The sequence below is a fragment of the Empidonax traillii genome, unplaced genomic scaffold (genome assembly GCF_003031625.1).
Source record: "Empidonax traillii isolate 1590-97213 ecotype Southwest subspecies unplaced genomic scaffold, ASM303162v1 scaffold146:size911690, whole genome shotgun sequence".
NCBI lineage: Eukaryota > Metazoa > Chordata > Aves > Passeriformes > Tyrannidae > Empidonax > Empidonax traillii.
Window position 1 is genome coordinate 601,651 of NW_020955339.1, and position 12,928 is coordinate 614,578.

At 36.2% G+C, this 12,928-nt stretch overlaps 1 protein-coding gene across 7 annotated transcripts in view; it reads right to left on the minus strand.

Annotated features, from left to right (window-relative positions):
- The window catches only part of LOC114057774 (disks large homolog 2), a 496,327-nt gene that overhangs the window by 253,500 nt on the left and 229,899 nt on the right, over window positions 1-12,928 (minus strand). For 3 of the 7 annotated variants that reach the window (XM_027884445.1, XM_027884446.1, XM_027884444.1), the window contains exon 9: window positions 5,229-5,384. The exons of the other annotated variants lie outside the window; for them this stretch is intronic. In XM_027884445.1, coding sequence (XP_027740246.1) covers window positions 5,229-5,384 — 156 coding nt within the window. The remainder of the gene's footprint in view (window positions 1-5,228; window positions 5,385-12,928) is intronic. 7 annotated transcript variants of the gene reach the window in all.

Below are 12,928 nucleotides of genomic sequence, written 5' to 3' on the forward strand. Positions count from 1 at the left end.
AGAATTGTGTACTATTCCCCTTCATTTCCTTTAAGCAACACTATTTAGTAGCATTTATATATTTATATATAAAGTTCCTGTCTGCAGTCAGATTGTGTATTAAACACAGATCAGTCCTCTGAAATTAAATATTTGAGTGTTTAAATCCATTTGCCCCAAACAGACTAATATCTCATTTTGTAATTAGAAATTTCTACAGGGGAAAAAAAAAGTAAATGAATACAACCAAGGAGTAGAATTTTAAATTTAACAAAGGTGGTTGTATTTATGTAGGGTAAATTGAAGACTCGATTTCATAATATCATTGCCTTTTACTGCTTTTTTGATAGATCCCATTTTCAGGTTGCTAGGCATTTCAAAAAACACAAAATATGGTTAGATGTGTTTTGGGAGATATAATTCCCATATTAAACACATGGGATTGAAAAGGGGATGATGAGTACTCCCGTACAATGTGAATTTCAATAAAGATGACAAGAGCCTCCCTGGAAGGCAGCCACATGCAAGTACGGTTATATGCATCATTTTGACAATAAGCTTGCTCCCAGCAGGTTATCGTGATGAAAAAGGCTGCTCAGATATTAATAATGAGAAAGGGCACTGTAGCAATGAGTACCAGAGAGACTCACCATTCACACCTTCAAGTGCAGCTACCTTAACTTCCTTCCAGGGTCAGTGAAAAGCAATCAGCAAACCACCTCAGTGGTCCTGCATAGCCTATGGAGGGATTCCAGCAATCCCTAAAATTAAGTGAGTGAGGGAGACCGCAAGCAGCAGTGTTTAGGGTTGCAGATACACTACTCTGGTTGCAGAGACTACTGGAGCGTAGTGGCCCCTGTGTGCCTGGTCAGAGGAAGTAGCATGTTGGAAGTAGCACCACACATCATTAAGATTTTGGACATTATATTCTCCTTAGCCATATGCCCTGCACCCATTTCAGCACACTTTTGTTTGTGTAGTTCTTAAGACTTGCACAATGCTCAGTTATCCTTGAATACCTATGCTAAAGGAATTTTGTTTTCTGCAAAAGCCTCTGCTCTAGAGCCTTGTGCCAGTGTTATCCTCTATCCCTAACTCCTACTGATAAGAGAGTAGTGATGGTTCCAAAATGTGCTGTCATTAATCTGATTCATCAAATACCTTGAAATAATTTTTATGTAATTAAATAATAACAGAAACTGCCATTAGTAATAGTAATACTATTGTCTCTGACAGGATTAGTTTTCAAAAAGCTTTATGAGATCATTGTTAAACCTCTTTTAGAGACTGGGAAACGAAGCACAAAATCATTAACTACCTTGCTTAATACTGCAGATCACAGTGTCAGCCAGAACAGGGGTTGGCTTCAAGAAACTAATACTGATTTAAAAAGTAAGCTGGATACTTTAAATCCAGCTACCTAAGCACCATGAGGAGGATCTGCAAGTTTACAAAAGCTAGACTAAACATGAACAAAATTTTTATTTTCTTGAGGAGTCATGTTCCCAAGCTTTCCTCCTATGACTACAAAGTCTGAAACCCAACTGTTAGTTCCTTACACTACATCTACTAAAAAACAAAAAATAATAAAAAATAATAAAAAAAATTCAATCACATGATCAGAGACTTATCAGAAAAGCAAATACCTATAGAAAAAAACCCAAACCAAACCAAACCAAAAAAAAAACCGAAAAAGCCAACAATATCAGGGCAGCCCTTTAACAAAAACTGCTGGCAACTAGAGTGCCAGAAAGGCACTGAAGACAGGGAAGTTAGTTCTGGGAAAAAGCATTTTTAAAGTTTGTCTTTGTAGATGTGAAATAAAGAAGTTCTCAGTAAAAAGACTGGTAACACAATATATTGTGTTACCTAGTGCCGAAACAAAGTCTCATGTTTGTAGAAAGTCTTACACGCATGAACTGTGATTTCCTTTCTCTGCCTATTATCTTCTGAGAGTAGACGTAATTTTCAGTAATGCTATGAATGAATACTCTGCATCCATTCCCACATGGTGCTCTCAAAAGGAAAACTTGATGCTCAAAACTTGTCTCTCCACTCCTGCTTTCAATGGTACAGATTTTCAGCTGTTGCACACTGACATAACCCTGTTAATATCAATTCATATGAGCTGATAATTCCATCAAAAAACTAATTACACTTATCCTAAAATGGGACTATATTGTTCTAGACCTCCAAATCTCCCAGGAGCTGACAGGCCACCATAAAAGCAAGGGTTATAAACTTGAATTTATAATAGGCAAATAAAGCTTTGGCCTATGAATTCTCAGCCTATTAAGTTAATGAGCCTTGAAAAAACAATAACCTGAGGAGCAGCTGACAAATTATCTGGAGCAGCAATTTGAAAGGTGTTGGCTGGCTTACAAGCATTTCAGTTGGGAGAACATGGCATCATGTTCCTCTTCCTCTGGAAGAGTCATTTGTCAAACTAAATTTCTTGCAAATCAACAGTAGATTCTCAATATTGGAGCACTGAGATACAACAATAACTGCAGCTACCAAAAAAAGAAAATAATCCCTGTCCCTACCTCCCCAAACCTGAGGCTGACAAATGCTGATGAAACTCCTTCTAGGATGTCTGCAGGAAGACAGAGAGATACCTTTTTATTTCTGACTGGAGATCTTCTAAGTGTTTAATATGGAGGAAAAGAGCTTTGAGGAACTCAGATGTGGAAAGGGAGACCTTTCAAAATACCTGGTCAATATTTGGAAGATTTTTTTTTTTTTAGTACACCTTCCAATAGAGATGATGGTATCACAGCTGTGGATTTAAAACAAAGTCTTTGATGGGATTAATTCTTCAAAATACTCAACACAATACAGCCCTGAGACACAACGCCTTTGTGAAATTTAGGGCTGTGTACACTGGACAATTTTGCAAAAACAGCCACTTGGATTACAGTTAAAATGACATCAATACTTTTCTAAAATCTGTTCTCCAACTGTGAATACTGAATCCATTTGGAAATTGAATCATGATACATTGTAAAGCTGTCACTTTCCTCAACAAAGGCATTTGGTGAAATAATATTTCAAATGTCTTCCTCCATGCTTAACTATTCATAGGTCTGTAGAAAAGATGACAGTATTGAGAACATGGAAAACTCTCATATTTTCTATCTGAATGTTATTTCACAGTGGGAAGGAAGTACGAATTATAGTAATCAGTTGCCTCTACCACAGCATGTAGCAGAGCACAGTGCAGAGCATTTAGCCATGCGTTGTGTTCTTTCCCGCATTTTGTGTTCTTCTTGCAATTTTTGTTGGACTGTTGATTTAGACAAACTGATTAAATATACAGGGACTAGAGTTTAATATTACATCAAAGTAGAATGAAGATAAATGAAACCTTGTTCTTTAAGAGAATTGTTAACTGACACTCAGTAGAACAATACCCAGCTTTCTAAGTCCCAATGTTAGGTCATCAAATATCTGATGACCAAGTATTCAATCAATCAACAATAAAGCAAAAGGATATACAGAATTATACCTTCAGGTGGCAAAACAGCCTAGTGCTATGAGCATTCCAGGGCTCCACTGATTATTGACATCTAAGTATGTGATTGCAGGAATAAGCCCTAACATACTCATCCTTCTCCCCTAACCTATCTCCATAGTTGTGATAGTTATGTCTATACAGATAAACCATTCAGCAGTGAATTGGCTCTCTCTATGGTTAGCAGGCCAAAAAAATTCTGTGGCCCCAAAATCCCCTAGAATCTGCTCATTCAACTTTCTAGTTCAAGTTGGACCCTTCCCTTCTAAAGGGACCATTTTAAGAGTCTTTCTGTAATGAACTCTTCCATTTTTTCATTCTAAACACACAACAGCACTGTGATGCACAAATAAATTACTCATATGCCACTGTACATTGTACCTAAAGACCTGGAGTAATTTTACAACTTTTTGCCCAGTTATTCCATTTAAGGTAATATTTGCAGAGAAATTATATTATTGTGGGCAGATCTGTTAGTTCCTGGCAGTCTTGTGCAAATATTTGTATCTTTTTATAACATTGTAATAATCAATGTATTTCTCTCAAACTTGTACTGGCCTGAACAGCTTGACTTATTACTTTGACCAGTGATGAAGTATCTTTTATAAATTCTAGAAGCTACAGAGTTTTCATTCTAATAAACTGACAGCCTCTGCATGGTCTTGCCACATCTGTCACATTCTTCACTAGTATTTGTCTTATTGCTTTCTTAATGGAGCTTTCTATTTTATAGCATTGAAATGTCTTTCACAGCTGTTTTCCTAATCCCTGGGGTTTCTTTCCTGCTACTGTATCTTACATTAGTTTACCATTTTACTTTCCACTTACACACTTCTGCTCTTCTCTTCCCACATTACTCTTTGCTTTAAAAATTGTCTTCTGTAGAAAATATCTATGATCAAATCTCCAAACACAATTATTTTTCGTCTCCTCTAGAATATAAAAGATGATAGTTTTTTTCCTAACAAACTAAATAATCTTGAAAACTTGTGCCTAAATCTTCCTCTATCTCCCAAATATTAGTTGCAAATAGTTACTACAATCATCGTAGACTATAGAAGATTACCTGGGTTATACAAGCATACAGTTTTGGATAGTATGCTTTTCTTCATTAAATATGTATGAGGAGGCATTCCCTGACAAATTTTATAGGAAGGTCTTCCATTATTTCAGTTATGGAAATGTTCATCGTTTTAGGTTTTACTAACTGTCCTCTCAGAGGACGGCTAGCCTCATAAATGCTAAATTTTAGATGCATTCTTAACCCTGATTTGGTGAGGAAGGTGATTATTTTTTGCTCAATTTCTTCTGAATGGCTTAGGCAGCCACCCTATAAACCCAAAGATGCTCAGTAAATTAGGTATGCACGAAACAGAAATAAAGTGACTGAATCAAAACAAATTACTATAGCTTTCAGTGAAGTCTTAGTCACTTTCCATACTCACAGAGAAGCAAACACTGAATTCAGTTGTAAAATGTGATACATATTATGTAACCTATTTTAGAGCACCATTCCAATGGATCAAAACATTGCCTATGTTCATCACTGGATTTGGATGACCAAAATCATATACCAAGGCAGCATATATCTTCCAGTGATACAGATGTGAAAGCATGGTTAAAAATAAGCACAAGCTGTAGAAAAAGATCTATGGTGAAGATGCAAACTATGAGATAAATCCAGTGATGTTCATGCACTCTAACAAAGGAGGTGAGGAAGAAGCGCATGCAGTACCTGGTGATCTCAGAGTCAGGGAGCAGGCCTACGTGGTAGTGGGGATAGGGAGCTGTAAGAAGGAAGCTTTTGTCACACTCGACAGGGGAATAGTGCCTAGGAGAAGGTGGTTTATCACACAGTTTGTTCACAGTGCTGTAAACAGGTTCAGGAGGCCTGGTGATACAGAGACAAGAGTAAAAGATCAGGTGCATATTAGTTGCTGAGAACATAGAGAAAACACAGTAATCATTTTAAAAGCATGCATAGCAAATCTGTAAAGACCTTCTCGGTGAGGATTTTCCAGCAAGTAAAGTGTATTGTTAAAGGAATTGTTAGAATTTGGTGAAAGTAGTATGGCATTCAAGTAACTGCATATAAAGATATACACAATATAAGTGGACCGTAAAACTGCTCTATGGGAAGTGTGGCACTAAAAGGAAATATATGTGAAGTGGAGAAAGTGAGGAATTTTCCCACATGCTCTGCTTTTTGCTATTTTTAAATCAAACAGCATTACTTTTATAGAGCTTTCTGTGATCTTAATTTTGAGTACAGCATAGAAGAAAATATGTTTATAACCTGAAAAGAAGTATTTTTTACCCATTACTTTATGATACAGATGAAGGGCATATTAATACAACATACTCCTGCCCCAGTGAGCTGGGGCTTTGCAAATAGAGTTGGGGTCAAATTGAGCCATATCCTGCAATAACACTGATGATAACAAACAGTGTGAGCAATTCATCTCATTGGCAGGCAATTTGTTGCGTTTCAAGAGTTCTTTGCTCTCTTTTCAGATTCAGCCTTCAAAATCTGATTATGCAGACCACATCTGAAACAGGTTACCTCGTTGACAAGGCCACTGCAGTCGCACTTGCAATGATGCTCGAAGTTACACAGCGGCTTGTGAAGTTAGATACAACAAATAAGACCCTGAAACTAAAACTTCTCTCCAGCCACCCATCTGGGAGAGGCAATACTTACCACAGCCCTCCCAGGAGCCGCCTGGGAGAGGGGAGAAGGGAACACAGCCTTTAGTACCAACCAGCCGGGAATCCAGCAGTTTAGAACCAACCAGGAGACATCCAGCAGTTTTCAAAAAAACCCACACCACATACATAGTACATTTCCCACCATGTAACTTGTCCAACTACTCTGTTTGCCCCATCAGATACGTCAGAGCCCACTGGCAGAGTGAACCCTGACTCATCATTTCCTGAGATTTCTGATCTTAAGAGTGCCAAGATGCATTTGCTGTCATATCCTTGCTTCTGCCAGAAGATCCACAGTATGCTACTGCCTTTAATCACTGTAACAGAGTATTAGCTAGATGGGAATCTTATTTCAGAAGCCTGAAAATAACACAAGGCCAAGAAGTTAATGAACTTTTTTTTTTTTTTCTGGCTGCACAGTGCCTCATATGGGTGTGGATTTTGCTGTGAATTTCACGGGTACCAGAATTTATTGCAGTCATAGATGTGCTGGCAGATACAGAGAACCTAATTTCCTTTGTTTTTAGCTTCTGGGTTTGTCCTCTGGGGGAAAAAAAGTAGCTGCTTCACTCAAAAATTAGTCTCATTCAATGTTAATAACATTATTCATAGCAATCTGACACATGATTTGAGCACTCTCTGTGCCTGACTTTCCCAGGGAAAACTTTCCAGTCAAAAAAATGGCAATTTAAGATCACCAAATAGCAAAATAGGAAAGCTGTCACTCATTTGGCTATAAAACATTCTGTCAAGCATTTAGTAAAATCCCTTTAAAAACATTAAAGGTTGAAATAATTTTTATCAGTGTATTTTACACCTGTTTCAGAGGGTTGGATTTAATAATTTATTTAATAAATCAATTGCTGCTTTCAGTATAAAAGAAAACAGAACAACCCCCCAAAATAAAATAAAAAAACAAAACAAAACAAAAAAAAACACCAAACAAAAAAACCAAACGACAAAAAATAAAATCCAGAGAAAAAACCCACTTCTATTTCACTTTTGTCCAACACTGTCTTTTATTCCCTCAGAAAAAACTTTTGTTTTAGGCAATATAAGACAGAAAAATTAAAAATATCAAATATAAATTATACCTACTAAGAAAATTAAAGAAATATTGCCCCACTGCAGGAAGATGAATAAAAACTGTAGATTTCTCCTTGGCTTAAAACACCAACCAGACCACAAACAACTTGTCAGCTTCCTATATCCGAGTTAGCTGCCTTCTCTGAGTTGTACATAACATAAGAGTGTTGCTACCCCTTGGATACAGCATGAATGCTCAAACTACACTGAGTCATCAGTGAGTGACAATCCAACCTTGGGCTGAGACAAGAATCACAACAGAGAGATGGAGAGATATGAGGGATTTCATTGTTAATTGACAGTTATAAGCTGCTTGCAAAAGCAAAATGAACTTAAACATTCAACATCTACCTAGATATTGAGACCAAATTAGTCCTTCAAATATAAACACAAAGTCCTTCTTGCTGGGTGGTAGGATAACAGGGAACTGGAACAAGTCACAGAACTGATTATAAAATCTTCTACTCATTGATATTATATAAGTGATACCATGACCTAGTTAACAGCATAACCCATATTTGAGCTGAAGAGAAAGGTCTTAAGATTAAGAAAATGAATTCATACTTCTTATCCTTTTAAAGCTTGGACTCTTTGTTGGACTCTTGGGTTAGAATAAGATTCAGGGTACCAGTTAATTCCAGTTAAAAGTGCACTTGCTGTAAGGCCTATGAAATGGCCTGAGATCACCATACCCACCTATTTTCCATTAGATGCCATGCTTTTCAAGGTCACTGAGATCACGTACTGCACTGATCCTTTAGTAGATCCCTTCACACTAATCAGATACCTTCACACTATTCAGATGAATATGCTAACAGCTATCAGCTGCATAGCTGGGCTCTGCCTGCATATTTTATTGGTACAGAAAAGCAAGAATCTGACACAACAAAAAGCAATATGCAACATCCAGGGTCCAGCTCAGATCAGTATAAAGTTATTTTCTCTCTCAACTGGGTTTAGTAAATATGAATTAAGTAGTTTAAAAATATTTGAAAGCTGGGATAAAAAATATAAAGAGGAAGAATGCATAAAACATATAGGACAGATCACTGTCCTGCTCATACAAATTGTGTTCCATGTAGATCACTAGTTACTTAAAGTAATATGAGATCCCTGCTGCAACAGCTTGTCTTTAAATATCCTCCTGATTCCTCCCCTTCTCTATGGCAAACTACAATAATAATAATTTTCTCTTGTCATTTATATTTCTCCTCACAGAAAGAAGAAAGAACTTTTTTCCAAAGGGATCAGCCCACCTGGTAAATCCTGTCTTGCACATCTTGTCTAGTGCTATGACAGAAACAGATTGTGTTCTCTCAAAGCATGGGATAATGAGAATGTTATTTAGAAAGAGTTTCTAATGTGCTATTCTGAAAAAATACAGTCAAGGACACCTCAACTTTTCTTGCAAAAATAATTAGGAGCCAGACTGAACATAAACACTGATGCCTTATTGTATGATACATTAATTCTCCAAATGAATTTAAAAACATGTAGCAGGTCATTTAGCATGCTTTAAGAAAAGTGTAAAGGGTAAATATAAGTTATTTAAGGACAGATTCACTGTAACTTATGTGTAATTGCATCACTTTCAGGTACAGCAGGTACAGCTTCAGAGGTTTTATTTAAAAATAAACACTAAGTGGTTTTTGTAATTTTTATTATAAGGAAGAACAAAAAAAAAAAAAAAATACTGCCGCAACTACTTCTTTAGCAGATCTGCTCCCTTTCTGCCTTTAAATTGTTTATTTAGTGACAAACATACATTATAGTTCTCTGTCTTTATCAGTGAGCTAAACCCCAAGTTTTGTGATAAATGAGAGAAGCAACTAGTAGGTCTAGATGTACAGCAATAATTATGTTAGCATGAGAATGAGGCATAAAATAGCAAAGGAAAGGCAACAGAAAATGTAAGTAGTAAAATAAGTAGCAGCATAGCATGGCTTGAACATGCCTCAGTAAATAGTTTAATTCATAGGACAGAGAATTGAGTCACTTAACACCAAAGGTAAGTTTTAAATGGTAGCATGAAGCTGGAATTATTCAGTACAGACCTAACAGCAATAAGGCACAATTCCCACAGAAAGGTGGAACTAATTGGTGGAAAAGCTAACAGTAACAGTGGGAGGTAGAAAACTGATCTGACACTGGTTTTATTTATTTATTTCATAACAGATTGTGTAAAGAAAGCAAATCTTCCTAGTTGTTTCTAGTCCTTATTATTCCTTGTTAAGATCATCACTGTGTTATTGTTTCAGGCTGACTTAATTGCACAACAGAAGTTATAAGAAAATGGAATTATTAAAAACCATTCTCTCCTCAGCACCATGCAGGGTCCTCAGTTTAAAATTAACTTTTTTTTAATTGCAGAATCCTGTTTGGAAGGCTTCAGTTGCCAACACATAGCACATTAAATGGTAATGGTTTCAGCTTTCAAAACATTTTAAAACCTTTTCTCATATGGAAAGAAACCAGCTAAACTCTCACAGCATATGAGTATGCAGGGCTATAGCCAGGAAACACTAAATTCTTCAATCTGAGAAAAAAAAGTCTTCCAATGCTACAAGTTTCCAACTTTTTTTTTTTTTTCCCCTAGAAGAATCACATGCCTTATTGTTCAGTAGGGTAAATTAGAACTGAAAGGTGATTTTATTCCATAGGTTGTGTCCTGGCAATTTAAAAGAGACCAAGAAACTGATATGACATGTTTATTTCATCTTGATGAAACACAGAAAAGGAATGTGAAGAGCTGGAAGAATATACAAAAGTACAGTACCTTCATTCCACCTGGAAATGCTACGATTAATAATTTTTCAGCTTTTCCATTATTAACTGTTATTTTCACATGCATTAAAGTTTTCTATTACTGCAAAACAAGTGATTTTTTAGCATAGTAATGAAAAGTAAGAATTGTCTTGTTCCTCTTAACCATACTATTTTAACATTTTAATGGGGTTTTCAAATGAAATTGGCCTACAAGAAAGCGTAAGCTTACTACAGAACTTATTATTCTACATCCAATTCTACAGTCATTATTTTCAGCCATTAGGAATTAGGAAATTAAATGAGTGTCTAATTTGAAAAAAATTATTTTCTGTTGCAGTAATGGAAAAGAAGGCTGCTTCACATAGGCATGATGAGATTGTCAGACCAAAGGTCTGTTTAGGAAATAAGGCCAATAAAGAATAGCCCTTCCCTGCTCAGCTGCTGAAAATCAGCAAGGACCACATGGACCAGAGACTAAATCTAAGGAAATTGTAGTCAGTGGCCTGTCCACCATGAATCAGGCCTTATTCTCACACATATTTGAACATTTTTATATTCTTAGGCTTCACGACACCCTGAGGCACTGAACCTCACAAACTGATCGTGACACACCCAAAAAGCTCTACCTTTGTGTACTGTAAGCCTGTTACTTGGTTGGACATTGATAACAAATGGTGACATTTAAAAAACTTTGATTTTCCATATTTTAAATTTGACAATGTATCATAAAATCCGTGAGTTGTAAGAAAGTGCTAATAGTACTTGCCTGTTGCCTTCTCTATGCTATGGGTACTTTTACAGATATCTGCTCTATTTCTTCTGACATCTTTTTTCTGTGCTGGAATTGTTATTTACCTTCTCCTGGAAACCTTAGCCCTGAGATAGCCCTGCTCATCTCTGTCACCCTCTTCTGGAGGTTTTTCCAGTTGTCTCTATTTAGCATTCAAGACTTAGATGCACCACAGATTCATAGAGAAAACCATTATATTTTGCACTCCTGTCCTTTCCTATCAGATCCTATTTTCATTCCTAATTGCCTTCTTGATTGCTCTTGAGTACTGAGCTGACAATGTCACAGAACTAATCACAGTCACCCCAAGCTGTCTTTCTTAAGCTGCTGTAAGAGTTCCTGTGCATGATACACGATACACAATATACGTAGTATGTAATTAAAGTTATCTTTTTGCTTTGTGCACTATTGAATTTTACTTACAATTTCTGTGTGTATTATCACTGCCAATACTACTATCTTATTTCAAAAATCTCCATACAAGCACTAAAGCAGATTCCAAAATTTGATTAATTTTTTTTATAAGTGTTAAGTGCTAAGTAGATTCCACTAGATGTATTAGAAACAGTCAAATCCTATTACTTGGGGATCTCTGACAGGTCTGTTTAAATATGCAAGGATAACTCAGGAATAACAGATTATCTGGCAACCTGACAATAACAAAATTTTTACTTTATTATAAATTATTCTCCCAAGTAAAGACTTATTATACTTAAAATAAATTTCAATAACAAAAAAATCTTACAATAGCCAGACAATTATGCATTTGTAAACTTTAACAATTAGTTAAAATCAAATTTGTGCACTAAATACACATAATATAAATTAGTTGCATTGAAAGTCAGCAATTTCATGCTTCAATCTAAGGAATGTATATCACCAAGGGTACAATTTAAGGATTGACAGAAAAAAAACATTTTTTTTCTTTCCCTAACTGAACATTTAAAGTGTAACTCAAATAGTGTTCTTTTAAATTTTTTTTTTTTTTTAGTGCTTTCTTAGGTTGATCAAAGATTAAACCAAGAAAGAAATTCTATTCTATTCAATGTAATCATCAGCAAGGTCATCAGCTTAACACCTAGAGCACAAGAACTCTACTTGTGAGTTACTGGTGAGTAACCAGTAGCAGCAGTAGGTTGGCATCCTCCAGGCAGGCAGACAACGTACATGAGCTATCATGACAGTCTGCCTGGTGGGATAACACACACATCATCCTAACCCCAGAAACCTTGTGTTCTTCTCCATTTTTCTGGAGAGATAGATGGCTGAGCCTGAGCCTGCCAACACCTTATTAGAAACTTTTCCCACCTGCTCTCTATCTCTGTTCCTTGCTCTCGTCTTCTTGCACAACTATTGATTATCCCAAACCTCATGTCTCACTGTCTGAGGGATTTACTGGTTCAGTAGCCGTGAAATCCATTGCTGTCCTTTCTCCATTGCTTCTTCATGCCTTTTTAAACTATTTTTCAGTTATATTCTGTCTTATTCTGAATTCCCTTTCCAAATCCAAGTTTTCTTCACTGATGAAATTACCAGTCTTCCCTTCTTATGATTTCCTTTCTCACACATCAGTGACAAGTTCTCCTTCACTTTCACACCCAATCTCACCACAAGCCTTTGTCAAACACACTACCCCTATTCCTCCAGTCTCTTCAGTGTTAAATCTAACAGGATGGGGCATTCAGGGCACAGAACAGAATGACTCCTGACTGTTTCTGTGTCAGAAAGGGATGGAAGAAATGAGTAGAGAGAAAAATTAGCTTTGGCCATGTAATGCTGTGCTCAGTTTTGCTGACTTTTTTAAACAATCTAGTCATCGTGACAAAATCTTGAGAAGCTTTGGTATATTGCAGTGTAAGTATGGAATCTGAAAGAGTTCTAATGAAAAAGCATATTAAATACATTTTGGAGGATAAATGAACTGCAGTTTTTTCAAGGACTTCTATATGTTTGCTTTTAGATAGATTTTCACAAATGCAGTATAAATACTGTGGGGATTCAGTTTCATCAGCTCCCATAATTTAACACTCTGAAGGTTAGTACGTAATATTATGGTATTTAAAATATAATATCACAGCAATTTT